The sequence below is a fragment of the Theropithecus gelada genome, chromosome 20 (genome assembly GCF_003255815.1).
Source record: "Theropithecus gelada isolate Dixy chromosome 20, Tgel_1.0, whole genome shotgun sequence".
In the NCBI taxonomy this organism is placed as follows: domain Eukaryota; kingdom Metazoa; phylum Chordata; class Mammalia; order Primates; family Cercopithecidae; genus Theropithecus; species Theropithecus gelada.
Window position 1 is genome coordinate 25,458,300 of NC_037688.1, and position 27,031 is coordinate 25,485,330.

Below are 27,031 nucleotides of genomic sequence, written 5' to 3' on the forward strand. Positions count from 1 at the left end.
GATGGGAAGGCGGGGCGTGTGCTACCGCCAGGGGCGGGGCGGCGCGGGCGGGCCGGCCGGGCTGTGCACCTGCGCCTCGGCGGGCCGCCTGGGGCACCGTCCCCGGCCCGCCCGGCCCCGCCATGGCCCGGCCGCAGAGGACTCCGGCGCGCAGTCCCGATAGCATCGTCGAGGTGAAGAGCAAAGTAAGGGTTCCTCCGGCCTCGGCCCTAGGCGCTCCCAATTCCCTCTTTCTCCCCTTCCCAGCTCCTTGGTCCCCGCCACCTCTTCCCTCTATCTTCCAAGTCCCATTCTGCATTTCTGCTTGCCTTCCCCCATCCATCTTCCTTCTTCCACTGCTGGTCTCCAGATCTCTCTGTGGCCTGAGTACCTGGAGGGCGGTGAGAAGACCTTGGACAGCGTCCCTGGTACTGGAGCTGAGGTCTGGGCTTAAGGCTGCCGCTTTTGCGGCAGCCGGTATCTTTCCCACCCCTGCCAGCCTGCGGTGAGAAAGGGGCGCAGGCTGTCCTGACTCCTCTCCCCTAACCCCGACTTCCAGTTTGACGCCGAGTTCCGACGCTTCGCGCTGCCCCGCGCTTCGGTGAGCGGCTTCCAGGAGTTCTCGCGGTTGCTGCGGGCGGTGCACCAGATCCCGGGCCTGGACGTGCTACTTGGCTATACGGATGCTCACGGCGACCTGCTGCCCCTCACCAACGACGACAGTCTGCACCGGGCCCTGGCCAGCGGGCCCCCACCACTGCGCCTGTTGGTGCAGAAGCGGGGTGAGGAGGGGTACAGTGGGCAGCCTCTGTGGGGTAAGGTGCCTGTGGGGCAGGTCTACAAGGGTTAGTCCATGCCCAGGGTACCCACGTGTCACCCTCTGCAGTCCCTGCCCTTGACCTGACCTCCAAGTGGTAGGAAATAGCTACAGTGGCCCTGTAAAGAGCCCAAGTTGGGGAGCAGGTCTCTGATCTCAACACCCCTCTCTTCTGCAGCAGAAGCTGACTCCAGCGGCCTGGCTTTTGCCTCCAACTCTCTGCAGCGGCGCAAGAAAGGGCTCCTGCTGCGGCCAGTGGCACCCCTTCGCACCCGCCCACCCCTGCTAATCAGCCTGCCCCAAGATTTCCGCCAGGTTTCATCAGTCATAGATGTGGACCTACTGCCTGAGACCCACCGACGGGTGCGGCTGCACAAGCATGGTTCAGACCGCCCCCTGGGCTTCTACATCCGAGATGGCATGAGTGTGCGTGTGGCTCCCCAGGGCCTGGAGCGGGTTCCAGGAATCTTCATCTCCCGCCTGGTACGTGGGGGCCTGGCTGAGAGTACAGGGCTGCTGGCGGTCAGTGATGAGATCCTTGAGGTCAATGGCATTGAAGTAGCCGGGAAGACCTTGGACCAAGTGACGGACATGATGGTCGCCAACAGCCATAACCTCATTGTCACTGTCAAGCCGGCCAACCAGCGCAATAACGTGGTGCGAGGGGCATCTGGGCGTTTGACAGGTCCTCCCTCTGCAGGGCCTGGGCCTGCTGAGCCTGATAGTGATGATGACAGCAGTGACCTGGTCATTGAGAACCGCCAGCCTCCCAGTTCCAATGGGCTGTCTCAGGGGCCCCCATGCTGGGACCTGCACCCTGGCTGCCGACGTCCTGGTACCCGCAGCTCTCTGCCCTCCCTGGATGACCAGGAGCAGGCCAGTTCTGGCTGGGGGAGTCGCATGCAAGATGGTAGTGGCTTCAGCCTCTGACAGGCAGGATGCAGCCCCATGCCACTCCAAACTGCTGGGACATGGCAGGGACTTCACAGTGGGGGTTTTTAGCTGGCTCCCAGGGCTCCCTCAGCCTGGGGAACATTAAAGGTTTTTCTACAAATAGAGTCTTGGTCCTTCTGTGTCCCAGTCCCAGCCTCGTCCCTGGTCCCACCAGCTTGTCTTCTGTTCTGGACTAAGTCCGGAGTGACAATGGGGAGAACTTCCTGCAATCAAGCAGCAGGAGGGCCACCAGGCTTGGCATTTTTAGGGTAAGAAAAGCTCTTATGGAAACAAATCCTGTGTACAAAAGGTTTAATTTTGGCAAAGCGGTTAAAAGGCTGGGGTGGCCCTTCTGCAGCCACTGGTGGCTGGGAGGAGTGCTCTAGGGACACTGGTCACCCCCCTGCTCCTGTCTTCAGACCTCTGCTCTGGGATTGGGTCCGACCCTGTCCTTTGCAGCCATGTGGCGATCCTCAGCATGGAGCTCCCTGCCACTGTCCCTCAGAGGGGCTCAGGTATCCATCTTCACGAAGACTTTGGGCCGAGAAAAGATCTTGATGGCCTCCTCTACCTGCACCAGTTTCCGATCCAGCTCAGCACGGTGGCTCTGGGCTCTCAGTGAGTCTGCCCCGGCAGGCAGCAGTACCAGCTCACGCAGCAGCTGGCTCTGGCCTACAGGGGGCCCAGGAACAGTGAGAACAGTGAGTGTTGGGCAGGGGTGCCTGGTCCCCAGTGGGGTCCCCCTCCAGCCTCCCTGCCCAGGTACTCACTCTGGAGCAGCTTGGTCAGTGTTTCCAGCCGCTGGTTTTCAGGCATGCGCGTGTGGCCTGGGGGCATGGCAGGGTCTGGCTGGCTCTGCTTGCGAGCCTCAGCCTCCCGTTGCCACAGGTCCCTGCGCTCCAACAAGCTGTGGGTACACAGGTTCAGGGTTGATGACCCCAGGGCAGAGGTTGGTTCCCGCCCTCCACAGGTGTCTCCCTCACCCTGAGTGTCAGGCAGTGAGACCTACTAATGCGGCACATGGCCCTTCTGTGTGGCATTGTAGTGCTCCTGGGCCTGCCGCTGCTGCTCTAGCACTTGTGCCAGGACCTGCAGCGAGCGGGAATGCCTCCGGGGGGCCCTCTTCGCAGCTCGTGCATTGTGACGAATGAAGTCCACCCCCAAGCCTGGCTCCTGCAGGACACAGCAAGCGTGGGTGGGGGCAGACAGCATTATGTTGTGTCCCTGAACCCCCACCACACACCGGGAACCCTGCCCAACCACCATCCAGCCCCCACACATCCTCTCACCTTAGCTTTGGGACCTGGTGGTGTTGGCTGGGGACTAGGTACACGGGGTGGTGGGAGGCCAGGGCCGCAGCGGGAGTGCGCCCGCAGGAAGTGTGCAGACTCTGTCCCAAAGGCAGGGCCAGGCTCCTGGAGGGCAGGGCACAGCAGAGAGACCAGGCAGGCTGAGGTCTGGGGCTCAAGCTGCAAAACCCTGGCCCTCTTGGCCCTTCTGACCTTTGCATCCGTGTCCCTCGGGCCCTCTTCCCTCTTCAAGAGACACTTGTCCTCATCAGCACACAAACGTGTGAGTATGTCACATTTTTAAGAAAACAACAAACCATCTCTCCTTCCACCTCAGTACTGGCCCACCTACCACTCTCTTTCATCCTTCCTAGCCAAGCTTCCTGGCTCTAGCCCCGCAAGGTTCCTGACGGCTGGCCTCCAAGTCCTCAAATCCAGGCGGTCACTTCCTCGGTCTCGTTGTCCTCAACCTGATCATCAATAACTCCTGGGTCTCACTCCTGAGATCCAGGCCTGAATTTCCATCTGCTTCCTGGACACACTCCCACCCCCTGGGAGCCCCACAGATGCTTCAGCCCAGACACATTTGTGTGACCTTGCCTCTCCTCTCACTCCTGCTCCTCCTGCTGAGTCCCTGGATGGAAAGATGGTGCTACTCTCTACCCGAGACAGAGCCCCCCACCATACCCCTGCCCTTCCCACTGTCCTCAGAAATAAGGACTGAAAAGTGGCTTTTGTGGCCCCTGATGTGGGCCCAGCTGACTTCTTGGCCTAACTTCACGCCTTTCTTTCCTCACAGTGAACTGTACACCTGGCATCTCCACTGCTGCGTGCCCTGTGGTCTGTGAGGTTCCATCTTTTGGGAGTGTTCTCCTCTGCTGTCCCCTTGACTAACTGCTGCTTGCCCCTCAGGATCAGCCCCGCCATCACCACTTCTGAGAAGCCCCCCAGCCTCGCCCTGCAGCAGAGCCAAGGTCTCTTAGTTCCCTCCCTCCCCAGAACTCAGATCAGGGTATAGCTGCCTGTTGGCCAACAAAAAGGATAATACTTCTGGCTCCCTGGAGCAGGTACCTGGAGCTGGGCCTTGACCCGGGACTCCACCTTATCGTACTTGGGTGAGCGCCACAGAGCTTTCAGGGGCCTGGGCTGTCCATGCTCTCGGCTGCGCTCCTGTTCTCTGAAGCGCTTCTGAATCTCCCTGATCCGCCTCAGGTTCTCCTTCTCATGGTCTTTAGGGTCCTTCCCTGGAGAAAAGATGCCACCAGGCTCTGCCCTACATAGGGCCCACACAATCCAACTTCCACTAGTTCACACACAGGCCTGCCCCCTGCCTCCTACAGAAAGAGTTCCCTTCCTCATGTAGTATTTCAGGATGACTGTCTCCATTATTATTATTATTATTTGAGACAGTGTCTCGCTCTGTCACCCAGGCTGGAGTACAGTGGCATGATCACAGCTCACTGCAGCCTTGACCTCCCCAGCTCAAGTGATCCTCCCACTTCAGCCTGCTGAGTAGCTGGGATTACAGACACACGCCACCATGCCAGGCTAATTTTTGTATTTTTTGTAGAGATGGGGTTTCACCATGTTGGCCAGGCTGGTTTCCATCTCCTGGGCTCAAGTGATCCGCCTGCCTGGGCCTCCCAAAGTGCTGGGATTCCAGGAGTGAGCCACTGCGTCCGGGTGATTTTCTCCATTATTATAGTGAAGTATACCATAGATCATCTCATATATGACATTCATCTCTTGTTCTTTGTCTCCCACCTTGACTCAGTGATGGCTCATGCTTATCTTCAACCCTGTGTTCTAGCACCTATATGGCCTGGCACACAGTGGGCACTCAACAAACAAATTTGACAGGTAATAAATGCACGAAGCAGGCCGGGCGCGGTGGCTCAAGCCTCTAATCCCAGCACTTTGGGAGGCCGAAACAGGCGGATCACGAGGTCAGGAAATCGCGACCATCCTAGCTAACACGGTGAAACCCCGTCTCTACTAAAAATAGAAAAACTTAGTCGGGCATGGTGGCGGGCGCCTGTAGTCCCAGCTACTCGGGAGGCTGAGGCAGGAGAATGGCGTGAACCCGGGAGGCGGAGCTTGCAGTGAGCTGAGATCCGGCCACTGCACTCCAGCCTGGGCGACAGAGCGAGACTCCGTCTCAAAAAATAAAAATTAAAAAATAAATTAAAAAATAAATAAATAAATAAATGCACGAAGCAGAGCTAGGGCTTCGTGGGAACTACCGTATTCAGTTCACTTCCTTGGAGAAGATAGCACATTTCTCCCCCTTTTATAGTTGGGGAAACTGAGACTCAAGAGATGCAAAGCCTGGGCCCAGGTCAGGGCGGAAAGAGCAGCTGCTTTTGATCTCTTTCCACCCCGCATTGCCTCTCTGCCCCTTCTTCCATTCCTGGGACTTACTCTTAAGAGAGGCCCCAGGACCTAGGGAGATCCCCTCGAGTTGCAACAGCACGTCCCCGACGCCGCGCCGGCCGCGCTCCAGGATCTCTCGGGCACCGGGACCGATGCGGGGGCCACAGGGAGCGGTGGCGTCCAGGGCCCGGTCCGAGGTCAGCAAGTCCAGCTTCAGCGCGTTTCCCTCGAGGCGCCCTTGAGCTGTGGGGCGGAGCCGGGCGGAGTCCAGGACTCAGAGGTGGAGCCGGGGCCGACCCCTGAGCCTAGCACCACCGCCGAGCCCCCGGACTCACCCGAGGCCGGCCGCCGGTAGTAGTCAGGGCAGAGCGTCGGGTCTGGGGGGATGGGCCCCGAGATGCGGGACGGGCCCTCGCACATGCCGCCGGCACCGCCCAGCAACGGTGCCCCGAGGCCTGCAGGGCTGTGCACCTCCCTCCCCGGGCCCCCTTCCCCAACCCCGGGCCTCCTCCCTCGCCTGGGACCCTGACCCTGGCGTGCCCGTCACTCCCGGGCCCCTGCCGGTCCCTGCCTGGGCCCCGGCCTCGCTCGCCGCCTCCGCGACCTCTCCCCCCAGCCCACTTCTCGGTCCCGCTCGCGGCCTCTCCCCCGCGGCACTCGGGCAGGGGCTCACTCGAGAGGTTTTGCCGCCAGCCGCTGCCACCCGACGGGAGTTGTTGTTGCCGGGCAACCGTGGCTTCCGTCCCCGGGGTCAGGGCCCACTGACCCTGGCGCAAAGCGTCCTGGGGCTTGTAGTTTCCGCCGAGTGTGTGCTCCGCGGTCGCGGGTTTCGCTTCCCAGCTCTGCCCTCGCTTGCTGGTCCGTCTCCAGGGTCAGCGCGGGGCCACCATCCAGCCGCTCGGGGCCCTCCCCAAGCAGCTGTGGAGGATGCACTGAGCCTGCGCAGCCATGGCCTCGGCAGGGGCGGAGAGGCGGCCGGGGGTCCAGGAGGCTACGGTCGTGGGGCAGGGACAGCTCGCGGAGAACCCCGGCAGCGCTCAGACCTCCGAGGTGACCGTCAGGCTGTTTAACCTTCAAACACGGGGCCGCAGCACTCTGAGAGGCGGAACTCTGAGCGCCCCGACCCGCTAACTGCCAGGCTGGGCCCTCCAGGCGGGGAGGGGCACAGGCTGGTGTCCTTATTCCCGTTTCGGTGTCTAATGTTAGGTGTTCAGTGACGGATCCCTATGTCCTTTGCCCGACCATGGTGACCGATGGCCTGTGTGTCACCTCTAGTGTCCAGTGGCGGAAGAACATTTCCTGGTGCCAGCCCATGAGGCCCGCGGAACCCAGGGTGAAGACCAGCGCCTAGCAGGCGCAGCTTCGGAGCTGGAGCTCCAGGAGGAAGGACCCAAGCTGGGGGAGGAGAGGCCCAAGCCGGAAGCCGGGGCGCTAGAGGAGAGAGGCCCCAGGCCCGTGGTCTCCATTGTGAGGCCCCGTCATGGTCCAAAGAGAAAGCCTGTCAAGTGAGGAGGCTCTGGGGGAGGAGGAGGGGAAGGAGCTGCAGGCCCGGGGTTGGGGCACACACCCCAGTAGCATTCCTGATTCCTGCACTCCTGCAGGAAGGATTCTTGTCCCCTGTCACTACCATCACTCTCCTCTCCTGTTGTTCCAGAGCCCCCGTGTAGGGAGCAGCAGGAGAGTGGGAGCTTCAGGGTTTGTAGGGCACTGGGCTCACTGGCCTCTAAGCCTCTTGGGCCTGGGGCCTCATCGACCAGGAAAGGGGCAGGCGTCGAGTCCTGGGGCGGTGGGCAGGCTGGGGTATTCCCTGGGTCAGGTCTCTTGTCCCTGGCTCAGGTCCCTCAGCCTCCCGGGCCTTCGTGCCCATCCCAAGGCTGAAGCTGAGCTGCCACCCAGGCTGCCGCTGCAGGAGGAGGAGCCAGAGGGCAGCCAGAGTGAGCCCTCACCATCTGCCAAACAGCACAAAAAAGCCAAGAAGCGCAAGAGCCTGGGGGCTCCCGTGCTCCACGCTGTGGCCAGCACCGTGTCTGCACCCTTAGAGACATTGGGGCTGGAGCGTGAGTGGCAGTCCCTGGGCTGTTCCTTCTCCCTGTGGGGCCCGACATGGCACAACCTGGCGCTCTAGCCTCTGCCCTGCCCTGGGTCTTTGCAGGAAAGGCCCAGCACCTGCGACCCCTGTACCAGTACATCAACTATTGCAACCCCGAGCTGAACCAGGCAGGGGAGGGGGACGGGGAGGCCGAGGTGGAGGCAGAGGCAGAGCTGGCCCTGGTTCCTGAGGAGGCAGGTGTGGAGCAACTGCAGGCCTTGCTGCCCTTGGCAGGTGAGCTGGGCCCAGGCCTCGCTTTGCCCTGTCCCAGTCCATTAGTGACCCCCATCCATGCTCTGGCTCCCCTTGGAGAGGAGGCTGGAGAGGAGGCTGGGGGCTTGCCCAGCTTGGGGGTGAGTGACCACCACAAGGCTGAGGTGGATAAGTCAACCCAGGTGGACATCGACAAGATGCTGAGTGTCTGCACTGCTCCGCTTGTCCCCCCGCTCTCTCCTCAGTACAAGTGACTGTCCCGCCCCACTGGTGGCTCCCCTCCTTCCATGCCTGAATTTGGCTTCAGGCTTCCTGTGGGCCTAGGCCCTCTGGTGGAGGGGGCAAATTTGGCACCTGCCCCCACTTGGGACTTTGGGCTTGCTGAAAATAAATATTTTTCTTTTTCAAAGACTTTGTGATTCCCCGGATAGGTTTCCTGAACTGGGAAAGAGGATGGAGGACTCAACAGTGCAGGGTTTGAGGCCTGAATGGTCATCTGCATCTCCTGAGACTTTGACAATGACAGATGCCTTTGTGCCACCCCATGCCTCACTGAATTGGGGTGGACCTGGTACTGTGTGTTTAGGTGAATCTGAGGGTCAGGCGGCTAACTGTGTGATGAAGAGGGAAGTGAGAAGGAGGAACTGGGAGCAGAGGAAAGAAAGGGTCTGTAGGGTCATGGGAAGCAGGTGTTTGGCCCTACTCTTTGTCTCCTGGGGAAGGGCCTGCATTTGGTTTCACCTTGAGGGGATCAAAACTTGGGATCCTCCTAGGAGGTAGCTCAGAGTTCTTTTGCCTGTCGCCGGAGTGACAGCTTTGGGATGTTTTCCACTCATTGCCAGACCATAGCTGGACCGGACCTTGTCCATGGAGTAGCCCCTGGTCACAGGTGACAGGGCATCAGTGATGTTTTCCTGACAGGCAGGGGTGGGCAGGGGCAGTAAGTGCATCTGGGGCCCTGAGGCCAAGCCACTGGATGACAACTGTGTCCAACCGGCAGGGATCTCTGCTGCCAGAGCCAGCCAGTGTTGGCCATTTTGGAAACTGCACATCCTGGGCCTCCTGTGTGTTCCTTGGACACCGCAAACAGACACAGGGAATTTCAAGTTCATGGATAATTTCCCCTCCCTCCAACTGGCTTTTCCTCCTGTATCTCATCTGCACAATTGTTTAAGCTAGAATCTTGGATGTCACCCCAGACTCCATCCTGTTCTTTGCCCCCTGATTCCTACAAGCTAAGCAGACCTTGAGGCCAGTGAACATACCCTTTCAGGCTGAGAACCTCTCGGACCCCACAGTCAGCACCGTTGCCTGGACCACTGTCATCTCCAGGTGACAGCCTCACTGGTCTCCCTGCCTGTCGTCCCTTGGCCCACAGATCCATCCAGTGGCCCTGCGACACACACACCTGAGCCCCTGATGGTGTCACTCCCCCTTGGGATTCCCCTTCTCTTGCCCCAGCTACCTTAGAACTCAGTGGCTTCCTGTAATTCCCTGAGCAGTTACACCTTTTCCTCCCTTTACTCTGTGCATGTGGGGTTTCCTCTGCCTAAAATGCCTTTATTCCCACCTCTCCCCCTGGCTAGTGCACATACACCTTTGAAAACCCTGCTTCCTGGGGAGGCAGACAGCATGCCATGTTGCCCTGCATTGTAGCACCTACATACTACTATCATGTGGGTTTTAACTGTCTTCAGGGCTAGATTGTGAGCTCCCTAAGGGCACATCTCATTGCATCACATCCACCAAGCCAGAGAGCTCCCTAAAAGGCACCAAGGTGATGAGACCGAAGTGAGGGTGGAGGAAGTTGCAGAGAGAGACATGCCGGAATCTGAAAGACTGAGGTCATCCCGAGGACACAGTCATGGGTAGGTTCCCTGGAATATGGCCTGGCAAGGTCACTGGAGGAAGTGGGATGGGCAGGTTCGGGTGGGAAAAGCAGGGTCCCCTTTCTGGCATCATCCCAGGCTGCTCCCTCCTTTGACAGGGTCACTTGGGGGCTCACTGGCCCCATGGCAAGCCATGGGGTCAGGATGTTTTTTTTTTCTTTGAGACAGGGTCTCCTTCTGTCACCCAGGCTGGAGTGCAGTGGCAGAACCTTGGCTCACTGCAACCTCCACCTCCCGGACTCAAGGATTACAAATGTGAGCCACCGTGCCTGGCCAAAAAATTTTTTTGTGGAGATAGGGTCTGTGTTCCTCAGATTGGTCTCAAACTCTGGACCCCAAGCAATCCTCCCTCCTTGGCCTCCCAAAGTGCTGGGATTACAGGCATGAGCCAACACACCCAGCCAAGATAATGGAGCTTAACCTCCTCGCTTTATGGTTGGGAAGGCAGAGGCCTGGAGAGAAGTGGCCTTGCAGGAGACTACACCCTGGGATCTAGGAATCCCTGTCCTCAGTTGTGCAGGATCTGCCGACCTGGGGACTCTCTGGCTAAGGCCTGACCCCAGAAGGCCTCCCTATCTTTGTGCAGCCTCCAGGGCTGGAAGTGTAAGCAAGGCCAGCACTGATAAGGAAGAGCTGGTCCTGTCTTCTCACAGGCGAGGCAGGAATTAGAAATCGTGGGAGAACTAGTCTGCAATTCCTGAGGCCTATTACCCAATGGACTTGTCTAAGCAGGGTGGGTGGCAGGAACTGCAGAAAGGATCAAGTCCCTACTACTCCTAGAAGCTCGCTGTAAAGGGGCAATGCTACATGATTTAGGGAGACATGTGTAGCTGGGCGTGGTGGTCTGTGTCTGTAGTCCCAGATATTTGGGAGGCTGAGGCAGGAGGATCGTTTGAGCCCGGGAGTTCAAGACCAGCCTGGGCAACATTTTTCCCTATCTCGAGAAGTAAAAATGATGCAGCCATAAAAAAGAATGAAATCGTGTCCGTTGCAGCAACATGGAAACGGCTGAGACCACTATCCTAAGCAAATTAACACAGGAACAGGAAACCAAATAGAACATGTTCTCACAAGTGGGAGCTACACATTGGGTACACATGGACACAAAGATGGGAAACACAAACACAAGACTACGAGAGGGGGCAGAGAGGGGGTGGGGTGAGTGTTGAAAAAACCTATTGAGTACTGTGTTCACTACCTGGGTGATGAGACCAATCGTCCCCAAACCTCAGCATCACACAGTATACACATGTAACAAACTTACACATGTACCCCCTGAATGTAAAATAAAAGTTGAAATTATATATTCAAAACAAGTGGCCAGGTGCAGTGGTTCATGCCTGTAATCCTAGCACCTTGGGAGGCTGAGGGGGGCAGATCACTTAGGCCAGAAGTTCAAGACCAGCCTGGACAACGTGGTGAAACCCCGTCTCTACTAAAAATACAAAAATTAGGCTGGGGGCGGTGGCTCACGCCTGTAATCCCAGTACTTTGGGAGGCCAAGGTGGGTGGATCACGAGGTCAGGAGTTCGAAACCAGCCAGCCTGGCCAACATGGTGAAACCCCGTCTCTACTAAAAATACAAAAAAATTAGTCGGACGTGGTGGTGTGCGCCTGTAATTCCAGCTACCTACTCGGGAGGCTGAGGCAGGAGAATTGCTTGAACCAGGGGGGTGGAGGTTGCAGTGAGCCGAGATCACGCCACTCCACTCCAGCCTAGGCAACAAGAGCGAAACTCCGTCTCAAAAGCAAACAAAACCCCCCCCCAAAATTAGCCAGCTGTGGTGGCGGGCACCTGAAGTCCCAGCAACTTGGGAGGCTGAGGCAGGAGAATCGCTTGAACCCGGGAGGTGGAGGTGGCTGTGAGCCAAGGTGATGCCACTGCACTTTGGCCTGGGTGACAGAGTGAGACTCTGTCAAGAAAAGAAAGGAGGGAAGGGAAGGGGAGGATAGGGAAGAGAAGGGGAGAGGAGGGGAGGGAGAGAGGGAAAGAGGAATGGAGGGAGGGAGGGAATAAAGGAAGGAAGGGAGGAAGGGAGGGAGGGAGGGAGGGAATAAAGGAAGGAAGGGGGAGAGAGAGAGAGAGAAAGAAAAGAAAAAGAAAGAGAGAAAGAAAGAAAATAAAAAGAAAGAAAGAGAGAGAGAAAGAAAGAAAAAAGAAAGAGAGAGGGAGGGAGGGAGGGAGATGCAACCTCAGTGCAACTGAGGACCAAGGCTGTGGGACCACAGGTTGGGGAGTGGCTACTTTGCCGAGGGCAGAAGTGGTGACCAGGCAGTCCTCCAGCTGACTCCTGAGAGAGGTGGTGCCTTCCAGGCAGAGGACGTGCCAGGGACAAAGCCCTGTTAGTATGGAAGCTGCCACCTCTGCAGGAGGGCTGCTTAGTGTGGCTGGAGTGGAGGGCATAGCCATATGGAAACCAGGTTGGGCAAGTCCAGGGGTGAGGAAGAGGGGTGTGGACAGGGAGGGATCTTGGCGTGACGTTCAGGAGAGGCTGCTTGGCTGGCAGGGTGACAGGCAGAACAGGAAAGGAAGCGGCTGCCACTGTCTGGGTGAAAACAGTTCTGGATTTGGTGAAAACAGTCCTGGATTTGGCTGGAGGTTGAAGAATAAGCAACAGGTATTCTGGAAGTTCTCTTCTGGTTGCTGTATCTGATGAGCAAAGCTAACTGCATTTTTACTGTCCTGGAAATACTTTATTTTGACCTGAGAAAGAGCTAGCTAGTAACATCCTGATATTTGGAAACAGGTCCTGGGAGATGCTGTCTTCTTCCAGGAGGGGGCGCTGCTGGACAAGTCTGGAACCAGTGTGGGTTCAGTCCCGCATGGAGACCAGAACCCTGTGGGCTCCCTTGGCCACAGGTATCTCAGCACATCTGTCTTCCCCATCCCATGTGGGACTGACCAGCTCTGATACCCAGGAGATACTCGATGGTAAAGACATCTGAGGGAAGAGGCCATGTACCCCTCTGGCCATGAATCTAGGTTCTGGGGATTCCTTTAGAGGAAACAGGATCCTCATTGAAGTAGCTCTGCACTAAGCCCCAGCACATTCTGGGAACCCAAGTGCCATTCTGGATGGTCACATGGCCCTTTCTTATGTGGGAGCATGTAAGTCGGGCTTGTGCTTTCCTGGTCAATTCCCACATTTCAGAGCAACCTCAACATCCTAGCAACAACATGGGAGGACTGAGCTGAGCTAACTCTCCCAGGGACAAGGGGGCAGTCTCCCCTTTAACCTTCAGTGTCCTGCCTGGTGGTGGGTGCTGTCTGCACTTCACTTCCTAGTTCAGGCCAGGCCGAGGCTCCTGCAGCAGGCAGAGGCAATGCCGGGCCCTCGGGTGTGAAGACTCCCAAGTGCTGGGAGGAAGTGTGGTTCAAGGTCAGGCTCTGTGGTTAGATGGTCCTGACCAGGCTCCCAGCTCCATCATGGACAACCTACAGGAGACAAGTAGCTTTGCCCTCTGTGCCTCCATTTTATGATCTGAATGATGGGAATATTTACCGTCAGAGAGTGGTTTGGAGATTAAGTGAAATAATAACATACATGTTTGCTCTGAGGGTCAGCATGCAGTAAGCACACTCCAACCCCATCCCTTGTTATTCCCTCTCACAAGGATATCTGAATCCAGTACATGACAGGAAAACAAGCCTGGTGACTTCTAGAAGAGGTGCGAAGAGGAAAAGGAAGCCCTCCCTGGGCTTTTCTGGCAAGGAGCCCAGGGCAGGGAAGTGGGCGGAAGGTTAGAGAAGGGAACAGAACTCGGTCCAGGCTGAACGAGCCTGGCAGGCTGGTCAAAGACGCAATGGGGAGGGCGTGTCCTTTCTCAACACCACTCCCCACCCCAGTTTCTGGAGGTGGGTAGAAGGCTGGCCCTGTGCAGAGCACAGTCAAGAGCACAGTGGGTGATTGGCCCTCAGGTCCAGTCACAGCTGCTCCACGGGGCATGCCTGGAGCTCTTCCTCCTACTTCTCACCCTGTGCCACCTCCCTGAAACCACTCCTCCCCGCCACCTCAAGGGCACTCTGGCAGCCAACACCATGACATTAAAAACAGAACCCCTCCTGACCTCCAGCCCAGTGAGGCCCCAAACTCTCCCGATATCTGCTGAGACGGCGGGCGCAGCAGCAGCCCATCAGGAAGTCCTGACTCCTGTTCTCTGAGGAAATCTTTTCTTCGGAGGCTCCTGGCATTTGGCTATGAGGGAACAGGTAGGAGACGAGGGCTGGAGGGGCAGCAGCAGCCCGTGTGGCACAGTTGACGGTGACGACCCACGGCTGGCTTCAAGCTGCTGTGGAGCAATGAGTGAAGAGAAAAACCCCTTACAGCAAGAAACAAGCCTTTCAGTATTAAAGAAACCCAACCTACCAAACAAACACCACATGCCATGTCCTATTTTCTCAATTATTTATTAACATTTCCCAGATGTTCTAAAGCCCTCCCTTGCCTCCTCTCTGCCAAATCAGGGCCCTCTGTCCTACTTCAAAAGCCTGAGAGCTCACTTAATAAAGCAAGCCCCAGTCCCCACCTGGGAAGGGCCTGGTCACATGGGAGGGCAGGTGAGGGTCCCTGAGGGACAACTTGTTGCCCTCACTGTTCCTGAGATGTCCCAGCCCAAGAAGGAAATGAAACTTCTCATCATTTCTCCTCGGGCCTCAGCCGAGCTGGCCCTATTGTGCTTTCTCACCATTAGGACTGCGGATCAGGCTGAGGGGCTCACCAGGGTGAGCCTTTCTGAGTCCCACTCACTGGCATTGCCATGAGGAGGCCCGGCGGCAGCTCTGCCCTCTGCACGCCGTGGTAACCTGGCCAACAAGAACATTTGCCACCCTGCAAGTCTGAGGAGCAGGTGAGTCGCTGGAGGGGGCGAAGTCCCAGGGCCACCTCTGGCTTCACCCAGACTCATTAAATGAAAGATACCATCTCTGCTAGGGCCAAGCCCCTGTCACATCTGGCTCCTGTTCCCCTCCCTGGCCCCTCTGCCCTGTGGCAAGGAGCCCAGGTGCAGGTTCATAGGTTGTTCCGCTGAAGTGCCTCACACAAGTTCTGGTTGGTGTCGGGTTCCTCCGTCAGCACCTCCACAGCCTCCCACTCCCCGGATCGGCTCGACCTCTTGATGGCGTCTACCACGCTCTGCATGTACAGCCCATCTTCGAAGGAGGCGGCCATGGAGACAGGGGTGCGGTCCCAGGTTCGGCGGTCGCCCTGCCCCTGGAAGGACTGGCGCAAGGCCTGCACCATGTAGACCATGCCCTTCAGGTACAGCAGCGGGACGTCCTGGGGCCCCTGTTCTGGCAGCCCCGCACCCACAGCCAGCGAGTCCCTCAACAGCAGCTCCTCTTGCGTGGCAGAGTTCTTCTGCCCATAGAGGTCAGCTCCCCGGGCGACGAGGCGTCCTGCAGAGCCTACCACCATGACTTCATGCACAAAGGCGCCCGGCATGTTGAAGTTGAGTGTCACTGTGCTACACACACCCCCACCCATGAGCATTTGGAAGAAACAGAAGTCATCGCTGGTGACGTGCCGGATGCCACGGATGGCAGCGTTCTGCCTCACAAATGTCTTGAGCAGCCCGTGCACCTTCTCGGCTCTCCGGCCGGTCAGGTGGGTCAGCAGGTCCACAATGTAGGTCCCCATGGTGTGCAGGCCCCCGCCACCCATGAGCTCATCACAGATCCAGCCATAGCTGGGGCTCAGCAGGCTGCCTGAGTAGATGCGGGCATCGCAGATCATCACCGCTCCCACATAGTGCTCTGAGATCAGCTGCTTCATGCGCACGAAGGCAGGCAGGAAGCGCAGCACGTTCCCTACCAGGCTCATGAGCTGTGGGTAGTAGCGCGAGGCTGTCACCATCCGGAAGGCATCCACCGATGTTGCTGCCTTCTCGCAAACGACATTCTTCCCAATACCTAACAATAGGACACAACAGGAAATCTCAAAGTTCCAAGGAGGAATCTCCAGCATGTCCACCTACCCTGAGGATTCTGGACTTGTCTGCCTCACAACTGCATGAACTAATTTTTTTGTTTTCTTTTTTGTAGAGGTGGGGTCTTGCTATGTTGCCCAGGATAGTCTCAAACTCCTGGCCTCAAGCGATCCTCCACCTTGGCCTCCTGAGTAACTGGGACCACAGGTGTGTACCACCACATCTGGCTAATTTTAAATTTTTTTTGTAGAGATGGGGTCTCCCTCTGTTGCATAGGCTGGTCTAGAACTCCTGGGCCCAAGTGATCCTCCTGCCTTGGCCTCCCAAAGTGCTGAGATTACAGGTGTTAGCTGCCATGCCTGGCCCCAAATTTCTTCAAATAAATCTCTCTCTTAAACACCCTATTGGTTCTGTTTCTCTGGAGAACCCTGAATAATACAGGTGGGCTAGAGAGGTTGGCACACTTCATGGATGTGTCTCTATGCTGTCATGCATTTATTAGATCATCAGCTTGGGGCCAGGGAATCTAACCTATTTTCTAGGGGATGGGCTAGTCATAACTCCCACTCTTAGTCATAACTCCAGAGAGGGCCCTAAGAGTCCCTGCAGATTGTTTTCTGAAAACACTGGTCCAACAAGTTAGAGTGGCCCAAGGCTAGAAAATGCTCGGCTCTCGTAGGACGGGAAGGAAGTGAGAATACCCTTTTTGCCCTCACACCCATTCTGGGTATGCTGCAGTCAACATGCACCCAGAGCTAAACAAAGCTGGACAAAGCCCTGAGGAGAGTGCTAGAGGATGAGCAGCTGGAAACTGAAGGGATGAATGCTGCTCCATGTTTCAAGATGAAAGCTCGTGAGGATATGAGCAGCCATGAGACACTAACACCTGCAGTGTTCCTGCAAGCTTCATGTGGTTCAAGTCAAAGGAAATCCTGTGCTAATACCTTAAATAGAAAACTTAGAAAGCCCAAAAAGCAGTATGGACTAGACACATACAGAAGTTTACAAGTCATAGTAAGCCAGGAAGGGTAAATACCCTGGCAAAAACCCACGAAAAAGCTCTCCAATGTCCAATTGCTTCTTGGAATAAAAGCCGAAGTCCTTACAAAGGCCCCACCCATAAGGTCTTGATACATGATCTGTGCACTCCTCCAAAATTTTCCTTTTTTTTTTTTTTTTTTTTAATTGAGATAGAGTCTCACTCTGTTGCCCAAGCTGGAGTGCAGTGGCTTGATCTCGGATCACTACAACTTCCGCCTCCCGGGTTCAAGCAGTTCTCCTGCTTCAGCCTCCTGAGTAGCTGGGATTACAGGCACCCACCACCATGCCCGGCTAATTTTTGTATTTTTAGTGGAGAAAGGGTTTCACCACGTTGGCCAGGCTGGTCTCCAACTCCTGACCTCAGGTGATCCACCTGCCTTGGCTTCCCAAAGTGCTGGCCTGGGATTAAGGCATGAGCTGCCATGCCTAACCACTCCAAAATTTTCTTTTTGATCTCTTTGCCTCCTGTGGTCTTTCAGCTGCTCATCCTGCTCTAGCCACTGAATGAGAGATGGGAGCTGCTATGCAGAAGGACTTGGTGACTGGGGAGAGGCAATGATCACAAAATGCTGAAGGACTGAGAAGGCAGGGCTGGGTTAGGAAACGAGACTGAAAGCATTACACAGAGCCTATATGCAATGTGGAAAACGGAATACCAAGTCTTGGTCTGGATTAATTCGTGTGCTTACCCTTCTAGTTGAAGCCCATTTGGGCAATGTGTGCACCTGGGCTTCTCCTCCATGGCCATCCAGGCTCCACTCTGGCACTCCACAGGTACTTCCTGGTTGGAGGGGCAGCCTTAGGCCTGGATGCCTGTGACCTGGGGTAACCGAGTCAAGAGTGTGCCTTCTCCAGGTATGTGCATCTTCAATAACCATGGTGTTCATCTTCCCTCAGGCCCCTGAACATTTTCTGAATGTTTTCAGATGGGGCAATGGTAAAGACACAGATTATTTCTGATGGCTCACTGCAGGGTGCAGCTTACCCTGATGGACCAAGATGGATTCTTTCCACACAGGTTCAGGTGGGGCCAGCTTGTAGCAGAAACAATAGTAACTACAGACAATATATCTTGCAACAAAAAACTAAGAAAACTTTATAGAAATGGCCGATGTCTCGGCTGGGCATGGTGGCTAACGCCTATAATCCCAGCACTTTGGGAGGCTGAGGTGGGCAGACAAACTGAGGTCAGGAGTTTGAGACTAGCCTAACCAACAGGAAGAAACCCTGTCTCTACTAAAAATACAAAATTAGCCGAGTGTGGTGGCACATGCCTGTAATCCCAGCTACTCGGGAGGCTGAGGCAGGAAAATCACTTGAACCCGGAAGGTGAAGGTTGCAATGAGTTGAGATTGCGCCATTGCACGCCAGCCTGGGCAACAAGAGCGAAACACTGTCTCAAAAAAAAAAAAGAAGTGGCCGATGTCCCACGTGATGGATGGGCCCCAAAACAACTGACTGCCCAGGAAGAGTCAATTATTGGTGCTGGACTCAAGCTTTGGAGCCAGAAATTCCTATGCTCAAATCTTGGCTTTCTCACTTAATTGCTAGATGACCTGGGAAATTTCTAAACTTCTCTGGGTTTTTGTTTACTACTGTTAACGTAAAGCAGGATTTTACAGTTACAGGGAAGAAAAGAGGACTAAGTCAACCAAAGCAGTATATGTAAAGTACCTGGCTCAGTACAGCTCTGTCAACAGTACATTTTATTACCATCACCAAGGGAGGGATTCAGCCAATGTCACAAATTCAGAGGAAAAAAGCCCATTGCGACTTGGATATTAAGACTTGGCTGGGCATGGTGGTTCATGCTTATAATCCCAGCACTTTGGGAGGCCAAGGTGGGAGGATCACTTGAGTTCAGGAGTTCAAAATCAGCCTGGGCAACATAGCAAGACCTAGTATCTATTTTAAAAAAATAAAAAATAAGCCAGGCATGGTGGCATGTACCTGTAGTCCCAGCTACTTGGGAGGCTGAGGTAGGAGGATCCCTTGAGCCCAGGAGACTGGGGCTGCAGTTAGCTATGATCAAGCCACTGCACTCCAGCGTGGGCGACAGAATGAGACTTTGTCCCAAATAAATAAATAAATTAAATAAATAAATAAATAAATAAATAAATAAATAAGACTCACATAGAAACTACATTTTCCAGGTAAATAATTTCTTTTCTTTTCCTTTTTTTTTTTTGAGACAGAGTTTTGTTCTTGTTGCCCAGGCGGGAGTGCAATGGCACGATCTCAGCTCACTGCAACCTCTGCCTCCCGGGTTCAAGCCATTTTCCTGCCTCAGCCTCCCGAGGCAGCTGGGATTACAGGCACCTGCCGCCATGCCCAGATAATTTTTTTGTATTTTTAGTAGAGACGGGGTTTCACCATGTTGGCCAGGCTGGTCTTGAACTCCTGACCTCAGGTGATTCACTCACCTTGGCCTCCCAAAGTGCTGGGATTACAGGCGTGAGCCATCGCGTCAGCCCCAGGTAAATAATTTCTGTGTTCTGTATTTTGAAAATCTGATTTAGTTTCTTCTTTCTCTTTTTAGGAGACAGGGTCTTGCTTTGTCACTTAGGCTGGAGTGCAGTAGCATGATTCTGGTTCACTGCAGTCTTGGTCTGGCCTCAAGCAGAGCCTTCCTCTCAGCTTTCCAAGTAGCAAGGACCACAGGTGCGTGACAGCACACCCAGCTGATTTTTTTTTTTTCTTTTTTTTTGAGACGGAGTCTTGCTCTGTCACCCAGGCTGGAATGCAATGATGCAATCCGCAATCTTGGCTCACTGCAAGCTCCGCCTCCCAGGCTGCCGCCATTCTCTTGCCTCAGCCTCCCGAGTAGCTGGGACTACAGGCATGCACCACCATGGCCGGCTAATTTTTTTGTATTTTTTTTAGTAGAGACGGGGTTTCACCATATTAGCCAGGATGGTCTCGAGCTCCTGATCTCGTGATCCGCCTGCCTCGGCCTCCCAAAGTGCTGGGATTACAGGCTTGAGCCACCACGCCCGGCCAAGCTGATTTTTAAATTTTTTGTAAATACAGGGTCTTGCTATGTTGCCAAGGCTGGTCTCAAACTCCTGGCCTCAGGTGATCCTCCTGCCTTGGCCTCCCAAAGTGCCAGGATTACAGTCATGAGCCACCATGCCCAACCCATGTTGATTTTATAATGTCTTTTCAGAAAATCTAATTTTCAGGCTGGGTGAGATGACTCACAGGTGTGGCAGTACACAGCTGTAGTCCCAGATACACAGGAGGCTAGGGTGGAAGAATCACTTGAGTCCAGGAGTTAGAGGCTGTAGTGAGTTATGATTGAGCCACTGTACTCCAGCCTGGATGACAGAGCAAGACTCTGTCTCAAAAAACAAATAAAATCAAAATGAACATACAGGAGTTGTTTTATCATATGTACTGTTTATCAGGCCTCTCTGAGAGTCAGGCCCAGCCTGGCCCCCTGGTAGCTCACATCCCGACCAAGCCCACAGGAGACAAATTGGTGCCTCTGGTCAACCCTTCCAGCTCTTCTTACTTCCTACCCCCACCTCTGCCGCCTTGACCCTGAAGAACCCCACAGAGCATGTTATTCGTACTTATGGGCATCTTAGGCTTGAACTCCCAGGATTACAAACCTCAGTTCTGTAGCAAGGAATAAGGCATATGGGTCGGTAGTCTATGACATCATTCAATCTTTTCAATTTATGACACTTCAATCTCCTGCTCTTCTTTAATAAAAGAAGCTTTTCAACAGGTACTAGCAGGACAATAAAGAACGGTCAGCCAAGTGTCACATACCTGGGGTAGGGTGGCCAGGCTTTGCATGGGGCCCAGCAGGGAGAGTAGCCCCTGACTGCTAGCACTACTGCTTCTGGAGGGTCTCCAGTGCTTCTCCACACTTGTGGGCCTTCCAGATTAGGGATAAGACAATCACAGTTCTGGGGGTGAATTCTGCCATTTGGCTGCTGAACACATATGGCTGACCAGGGAGGGATGTAACGAGGAAATGAGGTTCTCAGACACCCCATTTGAGAGCTGCCACTCTGACCACCTCAGAAGCCTCCTGCTATAATGCCTCACTGCTGGCGACAGAGTGGATACTGCAGTGTGAGGCAGCGAGGAGGTGGGTTGAGAGGAAAAAGGACTTTTATGACTGCTAGGAGTTTGGTGGTAATAAAACTAGGATAAGGAATCCCTGTTTCATGCCTCAAGAGGTGAGGAAAGGGAGAAAGGCCTCTCTTCTTGAACCTGAAAAACAGTATGCTTTTGTTTTTTTAGATGGGGTCCTGTTTTGTTACCCAGGCTGGACTGCAGTGGTATAATCTTGGCTCACTGCAACCTCTGCCTCCGGGGCTCAAGCTAACCTCCCACCTCAGCCTCCCAAGTAGCTGGGACCACAGGTGCACACCACTGTGCTCAGCTAATTTTTTGTATTTTTGGTAAAGATGGGGTTTTATCATGTTGCCCAGGCTGGTCTTTAATTCCTGAGTTCAAGCAATCTGCCCGCCTTGGCCTCCCAAAGTGCTGGATTAGAGGTGTGAGGCACCGTGCCCAACCCTGAACAACAGCATGCTTAAACTTAGGACCCAATAGTATCAGCGTGGGACTGAAAGGACATCTTGAGTTAAACAGGCTCCTGCGGGCTAGTTGTACAGGGTCTTTGGGTAGCCATGAAAGACATGTCTACCTGAGTTTATCTAGCTTTCCTGCCAGGAAGTCAAGGGAGAGATTAGAGAAGCTGAAATCTGCTAGGCACAGTGGCTCCTACCTATAATTCCAGCACTTTGCGGGGACCAAAGTAGGATGATTGCCTGAGGTTAGGAGTTTGAGTCCAGTTTGAACAACATAGGGAGATCCTGTCTCTACAAAAATGCTTTCTTCTTTTTTTTTTTGAGACGGAGTCTCGCTCTGTCGCCCAGACTGGAGTGCGGTGGTGCGATCTCGGCTCACAGCAACCTCCGCCTCCTGGGTTCAAGCGATTCTCCTGCCTCAGCCTCCTGAGTAGCTGGGATTACAGGCGCGCGCCAACACACCCAGCTAATTTTTGTATTTTTTTTTTTTTTTTTGAGACGGAGTCTCGCTGTGTCGCCCAGGCTGGAGTGCAGTGGCCGGATCTCAGCTCATTGCAAGCTCCGCCTCCCGGGGTTTTACGCCATTCTCCTGCCTCAGCCTCCCGAGTAGCTGGGACTACAGGCGCCCACCACCTCGCCCGGCTAGTTTTTTGTAGTTTTTAGTAGAGACGGGGGTTCACCGTGTTAGCCAGGGTAGTCTCGAACTCCTGACCTCGTGATCCGCCCGTCTCGGCCTCCCAAAGTGCTGGGATTACAGGCTTGAGCCACCACGCCCGGCCTAATTTTTGTATTTTTAGTATAGACGAGGTTTCACTACGTCGGTCAGGCTGGTCTCGAACTCCTGACCTCGTGATCTGCCCGCCTCGGCCTCCCAAAGTGCTGGGATTACAGGTATAAGCCACTGCGCCTGGCCTGCAAAGTGTTTTTCTAATGAACCACAGAAGTGCCAAGAATTGGGCACAGAAGCCCACCTTTTAAAGGTGACAGACTTAAGAAAACATTCAAAAATGCTGGGGCACCTTGCACTTAAAATACAATTTCCTGAACCACTTCTGAACTGAAGAATGAAATATATTAGGGCTCTTCCCCTCTCCCCTTTAAGAAATTGACAGGAAAGCTTTAAGGATAAAATCGGAGGTAGAAGATGAAGACCAAAGCAGAAAACAAGATGCTATAAAAAGAGCTGTCATATGAAAAGTCTATCTCTGGAAGGTAAGTTCAATCATTAATTTTACGAAAAACTAGTAACAACAAGGGCAAGAAATGATCTCATGGCCTTAGAGGTAAGGTAAAAATACAAAGCTCTAGCAAGGAGAGAAAAATCACAGCACGAAGACTTGGTGAAATGTAACTAAGGTGTCATTCCTTAATGTTCCTGGGCCTCAGTTTAATTCAAAATGATTGGATCAGTGGCTCTCAATCCTTAATGTCCACCAGAGTCACCTGCAAGGCTTGTTCAGACACAGATAGCTGGATCCCAGACATTCAGTAGGTTTGGACTGGGGCCTAAGAATTTAGATTTCTTTTTGTTTGTTTGCCTTTGAGACAGTCTTACTCTGTCACTCAAGCTGGAGTGCATGATCACTGCTGACTGCAGCCTCTATCTCCTGGGCTCAAGCGATCCTTCTGCCTCAGCCTTCCGAGTAGCTGGCACCAGTCATCTGCCACCATGCCTGGCTAACTTTTAAACTTTTTTTGTGGAGACGGGATCCCACTATGTTGCCTAGCTGAGAATTCAGATTTCTTTTCTTTTTTTTTTTTTTTTGAGATGGCATCTCGCTCTGTCGCCCAGCCTGGAGTGCAATGGCATGATCTCGGCTCACTGCAACCTCCGCCTCCTGGGTTCAAGCGATTCTCCTGCCCCAGCCTCCTGAGTAGCTGGGACTACAGGCGCCCTCCACCATGCCCAGCTAATTCTTATATTTTTAATAGAGATGGGGTTTCACCATGTTGACCATGATGGTCTCGATCTCTTGACCTCACGATCCGCCTGCCTCGGCCTCCCAAAGTGCTGGGATTAAAGGTGTGAGCCGCCACACCCGGCTGAGAATTCAGATTTCTAACAAACCCCAGGTGATGATGCTGCTGGTGGAGCATACCAAGAACCAGAAAAAAAGCAAGCTTGCTGCCAAAGAACCCTGGGGTTTTCTCCTTCCTCCTGTACAGCTTGGAAATGGTCTACGTGGGGAACCCTAAAATTCAGGAAGAAGACAGAGAGCCTCCAGGGCTCTGGCTCTGGACACATCTCACCTTTCCAGCCTGCATTCAAGCCACAAGGGATGGCAAGGAGTCAAGTGACCATAGCGGCTTGCTTCCCCTTGAACCAACTTGCTGCTAAAGTGTTGACTTAGGTCTATTTCTGAATTCAATCTGGGAGCCACCGTCTGACCTCCCAAGTATTTGGTGACCAATGAATGAACAACTCCAATGTCACACATCCTCAGAGAGAGCTCTCTGGAAGAAACAAACAATAAGGCCAAAACTTACTTGCTCCAAATTGACAACCAGACAGACTAAAGTTCTTTCTCACTTCAATGAACATTTATCCTTCCCCACCCACAGGACCAGAGATGACAGACACCTTCGTATGACATTCCTCAGAATGAGGGAGAGATAAGTAGCAGACCCCGAGGTTTTCCACCATGGCAGTGGTCAGGAAGAGTGGAGGACAGCCTCATGGCACCAATTCCTGGACCTAGAGATCTTCAGCTGCATCAAAGAGACACTTGGCTCCTATCACCTCACATAAAACAGTTACTCAGTCAAGTAAGTATATGCTACTTGAACTGTGACTATGTCTTCTGTCATCTACCTTGTAATGTGTGTTATTTCTAGTTGCCTCAATTGGACTATAAAATCTGAAGGCAGGGAGGGGTCCAATCTAACACAGCTTTGAATGTCCAAAATGACATCAGGACAGTGACTGGCACACAGGAGGCACTAAAAAAAATAATTGAGGCTGGGTGTGGTGGCTCATGCCTGTAATCCCAGCACCTTGGGAGGCCAAGGCGGGTGGATCACCTGAGGTCAGGAGTTCAAGACCAGCCTGGCCAACATGGCAAAACCCCATCTCTACTAAAAATACAAAAATTAGCCAGGCATGGTGGCACACGCTTGTAGTTCCAGCTACTTGCGAGGCCGAGGCAGGAGTATCGCTTGAACTGGGAGGTGGAGGTTGCAGTGAGCCAAGATTGTGCCAGTGCATACTCCAGCCTGGGCAACAGAGTGACACTCCATCTAAAAAAATTAAAATAATAATAATAATAATAATAATAAAATGTAGGCCGGGCATGGTGGCTCACGCCTGTAATCCCAGCACTTTAGGAGGCTGAGGCGGACGGATCATGAGGTTAGGAGATCAAGACCATTCCAGCTCACAAAGTGAAACCCCGTCTCTACTAAAAATACAGAAAATTTAGCCGGCCATGGTGGCAGGCACCTGTAGTCCCAGCTACTTGGGAGGCTGAGGCAGGAGAATGGTGTGAACCCGGGAGGCGGAGCTTGCAGTGAGCGGAGATTGCGCCACTGCACTCCAGCCTGGGTGACAGAGCGAGACTCTGTCTCAAAAGAAAAAAAGAAAGTGCTGGGCACGGTGGCTCACACCTGTAATCCCAGCACTTTGAGAGGCCGAGGCGGATGGATCACCTGAGGTCAGGAGTTCGAGACCATCCCAGCTCACACAGTGAAACCCTGTCTCTACTAAAAATACAAAAATTAGCTGAGTATGGTGGCGGGTGCCTGTAATCCCAGCTACTCAGGAGGCTGAGGCAGGAGAATCACTTGAACCCAGGAGGCGAAGGTTGCAGTGAACCGGGATTGCGCCAGTGCACTCCAGCCTGGGCAACAACGGTGAAACTCCGTCTCAAACTAAACTAAACTAAACTAAAATAAAATAAAATAAAAATAGCTGGCTGAATGTTTACTGGTTTACTTACTAAACTAGGTTCTGATTTATATTAGATAAAGAGAAGAAGTTGACTCCAGTTGACTAGAAAGAGACCAATGGGAACTGCAGGAGAACAGCTCAGCAGGCCACGCCCAGCCAGGGGCAGGAGGTTACCAAGCCAAAATTTCCCAAGGGAGTGGAGATGTCATGTGAGCAGGCTGTCAACGGATCTTGTCAGGGAAGCCAATGCTGTCAGAGCCTTCCTGTCCTCTGGCAATACAAGACTGCAATTCAGCAGGAAGGGTGTGTGCTCACTATAGTCAAACGCTGACAAAACATGGGAAATGGTAGCCTTGCTACACAGCCTCTCCTTCCTGTGGTGCTGTATGCCCCAGAAATGGGAGAACAAACACACCAGTCACAAGCAATTCCCCGGCGCCCAGGGCTCGGACCTCTAACTTCATATAGACCTCAAAGTTTATGAACCATCTCCAGCCCCTTGATGGCTGTCTCTTAGAGTATTTCCTTAATTTCTGTTCAGGGATTTATAGATGGGAGGTAGGTTAGGCTATGTCTTTTTTCTCCTATAGTTATAAGAACTCCCAATATGCCCTCCCCAAGCACTGCTTCAGGGACAAGTGATGTCCCAGAGTTCTCCTCCCTGCAGATGCGAGCCTAGGACGGAGAGCTCAGAGGAGGGGAGTGACCCTCAGAGGACTGCCCAGAGGGAGACACGATCTGCCCCTGCCGTGGCCTGCTGGGCGTACCTAGAGCCTTCACGGATATCTGCCGGGTGAGTGGAGGGGGGATGCTGATGCACACCAGATCCACGTCTTGATGCAGCAAGATGTCATCAGTCCGGCTGGTATAGAAGGCGATGTTCATCTCCTCAGCAAGCTGCTTTGCCTCCTCCTCAGTCTTCCCCCACAGGGCCTCAACAGTGAACCCTTCTGCCCTCAGCAGTGGGACCAGAACTCGGGCGGAGCTGCCAGTCCCAAACACGCCCACTCCTGGCAGCATCTTCATCCCGGCCTCTCTCTTTACCAACTCATCTCCTCACAAGAGCCTCCGGCATGGATATGATCTTCCAAACGTCCTGGTCAGACATGGCTCCTAGAATAGCAAGCATTACACTGGTCATTACTGGAGAAGACACTCAGCTGAGGCTACTTTCTTCTTCTTTTTTTTCAGATGGAGTCTCGCTCTGTCGCCTAGGCTGGAGTGCAGTGGTGCGAAGGCTACTTTCAAATAAGGAAGCAACAAGTTCTCTGCCAGAAAAGCACAAATGAAATACGGCTCAAGGCCAGGCATGGTGGCTCACGCACGCCTGTAACCTCAGCATTTTGGGAGGCCGAGGTGGGAAGATCACTTGAGGCCAGGAGTTTGAGAGTAGCCTGGGCAACATGGCGAGATGTCATCTCTATAAAAAAAAAATTTAAAAATAGCCGGATGTGGTGGCATGCGCTCATTGTAGTCCTAGCTACCTGGGAGGCTGAGGTGAAAGGATCACATGAGCCCAGGATTTCACAACTGTAGTGAGCTATAATTGCACTACTGCATTCCAGCTTGGGCAACAGTGCAAGACCTTGTCTCGAAAGAAAAAACAAATACTGTTCCAAGATGAAAAACTGTAGAATCTTCTTCTTCCATGGAGGCTGAATGATAGGAGGAAAAATGGAAAATGAATAAAGCTGGATTTAAGTCTCTGTTCTGCTACTTAATTTTCTGTGTAACCCTGGTCAAACCATTCAACCTTCAAGGCCTTAAATGTATAATAAGGGGAGTGATTGATCTTTAAAGTTCCTTCTTGCTGTAAAAGTTCATGATTCTATATATGACAAAGAAAAAGAAGAGTGGAGGCCAGGTACAGTGGCTCACACCGGTAATCCCAGCACTTTGGGAGGCCAAGGTGGGTGGATCGCCTGAGGTAAAGAGTTCAAAACCAGCTGGGTCAACATGGTGAAACCCCATCTCTACTAAAAATACAAAAAAATTTAGCCAGGCATGGTGGCAGATGCCTGTAATCCCAGCTACTCAGGAAGCTGAG

The 27,031-nt window shown here is 53.7% G+C and overlaps 4 protein-coding genes across 6 annotated transcripts in view; 2 read left to right on the forward strand and 2 right to left on the reverse strand.

Moving 5' to 3' along the window:
- Nucleotides 1-35: 35 nt before the first annotated feature.
- Nucleotides 36-1,854, forward strand: PARD6A (par-6 family cell polarity regulator alpha). Of its 2 annotated transcripts, none has more exons than XM_025370256.1 (3): nucleotides 36-185; nucleotides 539-761; nucleotides 978-1,854. In XM_025370256.1, exons 1-3 carry the CDS (start codon nucleotides 123-125, stop codon nucleotides 1,724-1,726), a joined length of 1,035 nt encoding a protein of 344 aa, XP_025226041.1. In that variant the 5' UTR covers nucleotides 36-122; the 3' UTR covers nucleotides 1,727-1,854. The 2 variants fall into 2 exon arrangements, with proteins under 2 accessions (XP_025226041.1, XP_025226040.1); XM_025370255.1 differs by having other exon boundaries at nucleotides 38-185; nucleotides 975-1,854.
- Nucleotides 1,855-2,024: 170 nt separating this feature from the next.
- Nucleotides 2,025-6,228, reverse strand: ENKD1 (enkurin domain containing 1). The gene is made up of 7 exons (XM_025370254.1): nucleotides 5,727-6,228; nucleotides 5,440-5,634; nucleotides 4,090-4,262; nucleotides 3,019-3,144; nucleotides 2,739-2,902; nucleotides 2,500-2,636; nucleotides 2,025-2,401 (listed from the first exon to the last, which is right to left on the reverse strand). Exons 1-7 carry the CDS (start codon nucleotides 5,809-5,811, stop codon nucleotides 2,241-2,243), a joined length of 1,041 nt encoding a protein of 346 aa, XP_025226039.1. The 5' UTR covers nucleotides 5,812-6,228; the 3' UTR covers nucleotides 2,025-2,240.
- On the forward strand, nucleotides 6,175-8,105 carry C20H16orf86 (chromosome 20 C16orf86 homolog). Of its 2 annotated transcripts, none has more exons than XM_025370260.1 (4): nucleotides 6,175-6,441; nucleotides 6,667-6,896; nucleotides 7,228-7,448; nucleotides 7,544-8,105. In XM_025370260.1, the coding sequence occupies exons 1-4, from the start codon at nucleotides 6,340-6,342 to the stop codon at nucleotides 7,945-7,947; spliced, it is 957 nt and encodes a 318-aa protein (XP_025226045.1). In that variant the 5' UTR covers nucleotides 6,175-6,339; the 3' UTR covers nucleotides 7,948-8,105. The 2 variants fall into 2 exon arrangements, with proteins under 2 accessions (XP_025226045.1, XP_025226044.1); XM_025370259.1 differs by having other exon boundaries at nucleotides 6,183-6,441; nucleotides 7,517-8,105.
- Nucleotides 8,106-13,971: 5,866 nt separating this feature from the next.
- GFOD2 (glucose-fructose oxidoreductase domain containing 2) overlaps nucleotides 13,972-27,031 on the reverse strand; it is a 51,756-nt gene continuing 38,696 nt past the window's right edge. The window contains exons 2-3 of the mRNA XM_025370252.1: nucleotides 25,752-26,097; nucleotides 13,972-15,490 (exon numbers count right to left, since the gene is read on the reverse strand). Of these exons, the coding sequence (XP_025226037.1) occupies nucleotides 14,592-15,490; nucleotides 25,752-26,010 (1,158 nt within the window). The 5' untranslated portion in view covers nucleotides 26,011-26,097 and the 3' untranslated portion in view covers nucleotides 13,972-14,591. The remainder of the gene's footprint in view (nucleotides 15,491-25,751; nucleotides 26,098-27,031) is intronic.

What these genes read in the sequence shown, in the direction of transcription:
- ENKD1 (XM_025370254.1), bottom strand. Translation starts at nt 5,811, where the DNA reads ATGTGCGAGGGCCCGTCCCGCATCTCGGGGCCCATCCCCCCAGACCCG. An exon ending in CACCAGGTCCCAAAGCTAAG is followed by an intron (nt 2,903 to 3,018) that starts GTGAGAGGATGT and finishes TGTGTCCTGCAG; the next exon opens with GAGCCAGGCTTGGGGGTGGA. An exon ending in AAGGGCCATGTGCCGCATTA is followed by an intron (nt 2,637 to 2,738) that starts GTAGGTCTCACT and finishes GTGTACCCACAG; the next exon opens with CTTGTTGGAGCGCAGGGACC.
- C20H16orf86 (XM_025370259.1), top strand. Translation starts at nt 6,340, where the DNA reads ATGGCCTCGGCAGGGGCGGAGAGGCGGCCGGGGGTCCAGGAGGCTACG. An exon ending in GCAGCGCTCAGACCTCCGAG is followed by an intron (nt 6,442 to 6,666) that starts GTGACCGTCAGG and finishes TGTCACCTCTAG; the next exon opens with TGTCCAGTGGCGGAAGAACA. An exon ending in AGAGACATTGGGGCTGGAGC is followed by an intron (nt 7,449 to 7,516) that starts GTGAGTGGCAGT and finishes CTGGCGCTCTAG; the next exon opens with CCTCTGCCCTGCCCTGGGTC.
- PARD6A (XM_025370255.1), top strand. Translation starts at nt 123, where the DNA reads ATGGCCCGGCCGCAGAGGACTCCGGCGCGCAGTCCCGATAGCATCGTC. An exon ending in TCGTCGAGGTGAAGAGCAAA is followed by an intron (nt 186 to 538) that starts GTAAGGGTTCCT and finishes CCCGACTTCCAG; the next exon opens with TTTGACGCCGAGTTCCGACG. An exon ending in CCTGTTGGTGCAGAAGCGGG is followed by an intron (nt 762 to 974) that starts GTGAGGAGGGGT and finishes TCTCTTCTGCAG; the next exon opens with CAGAAGCTGACTCCAGCGGC.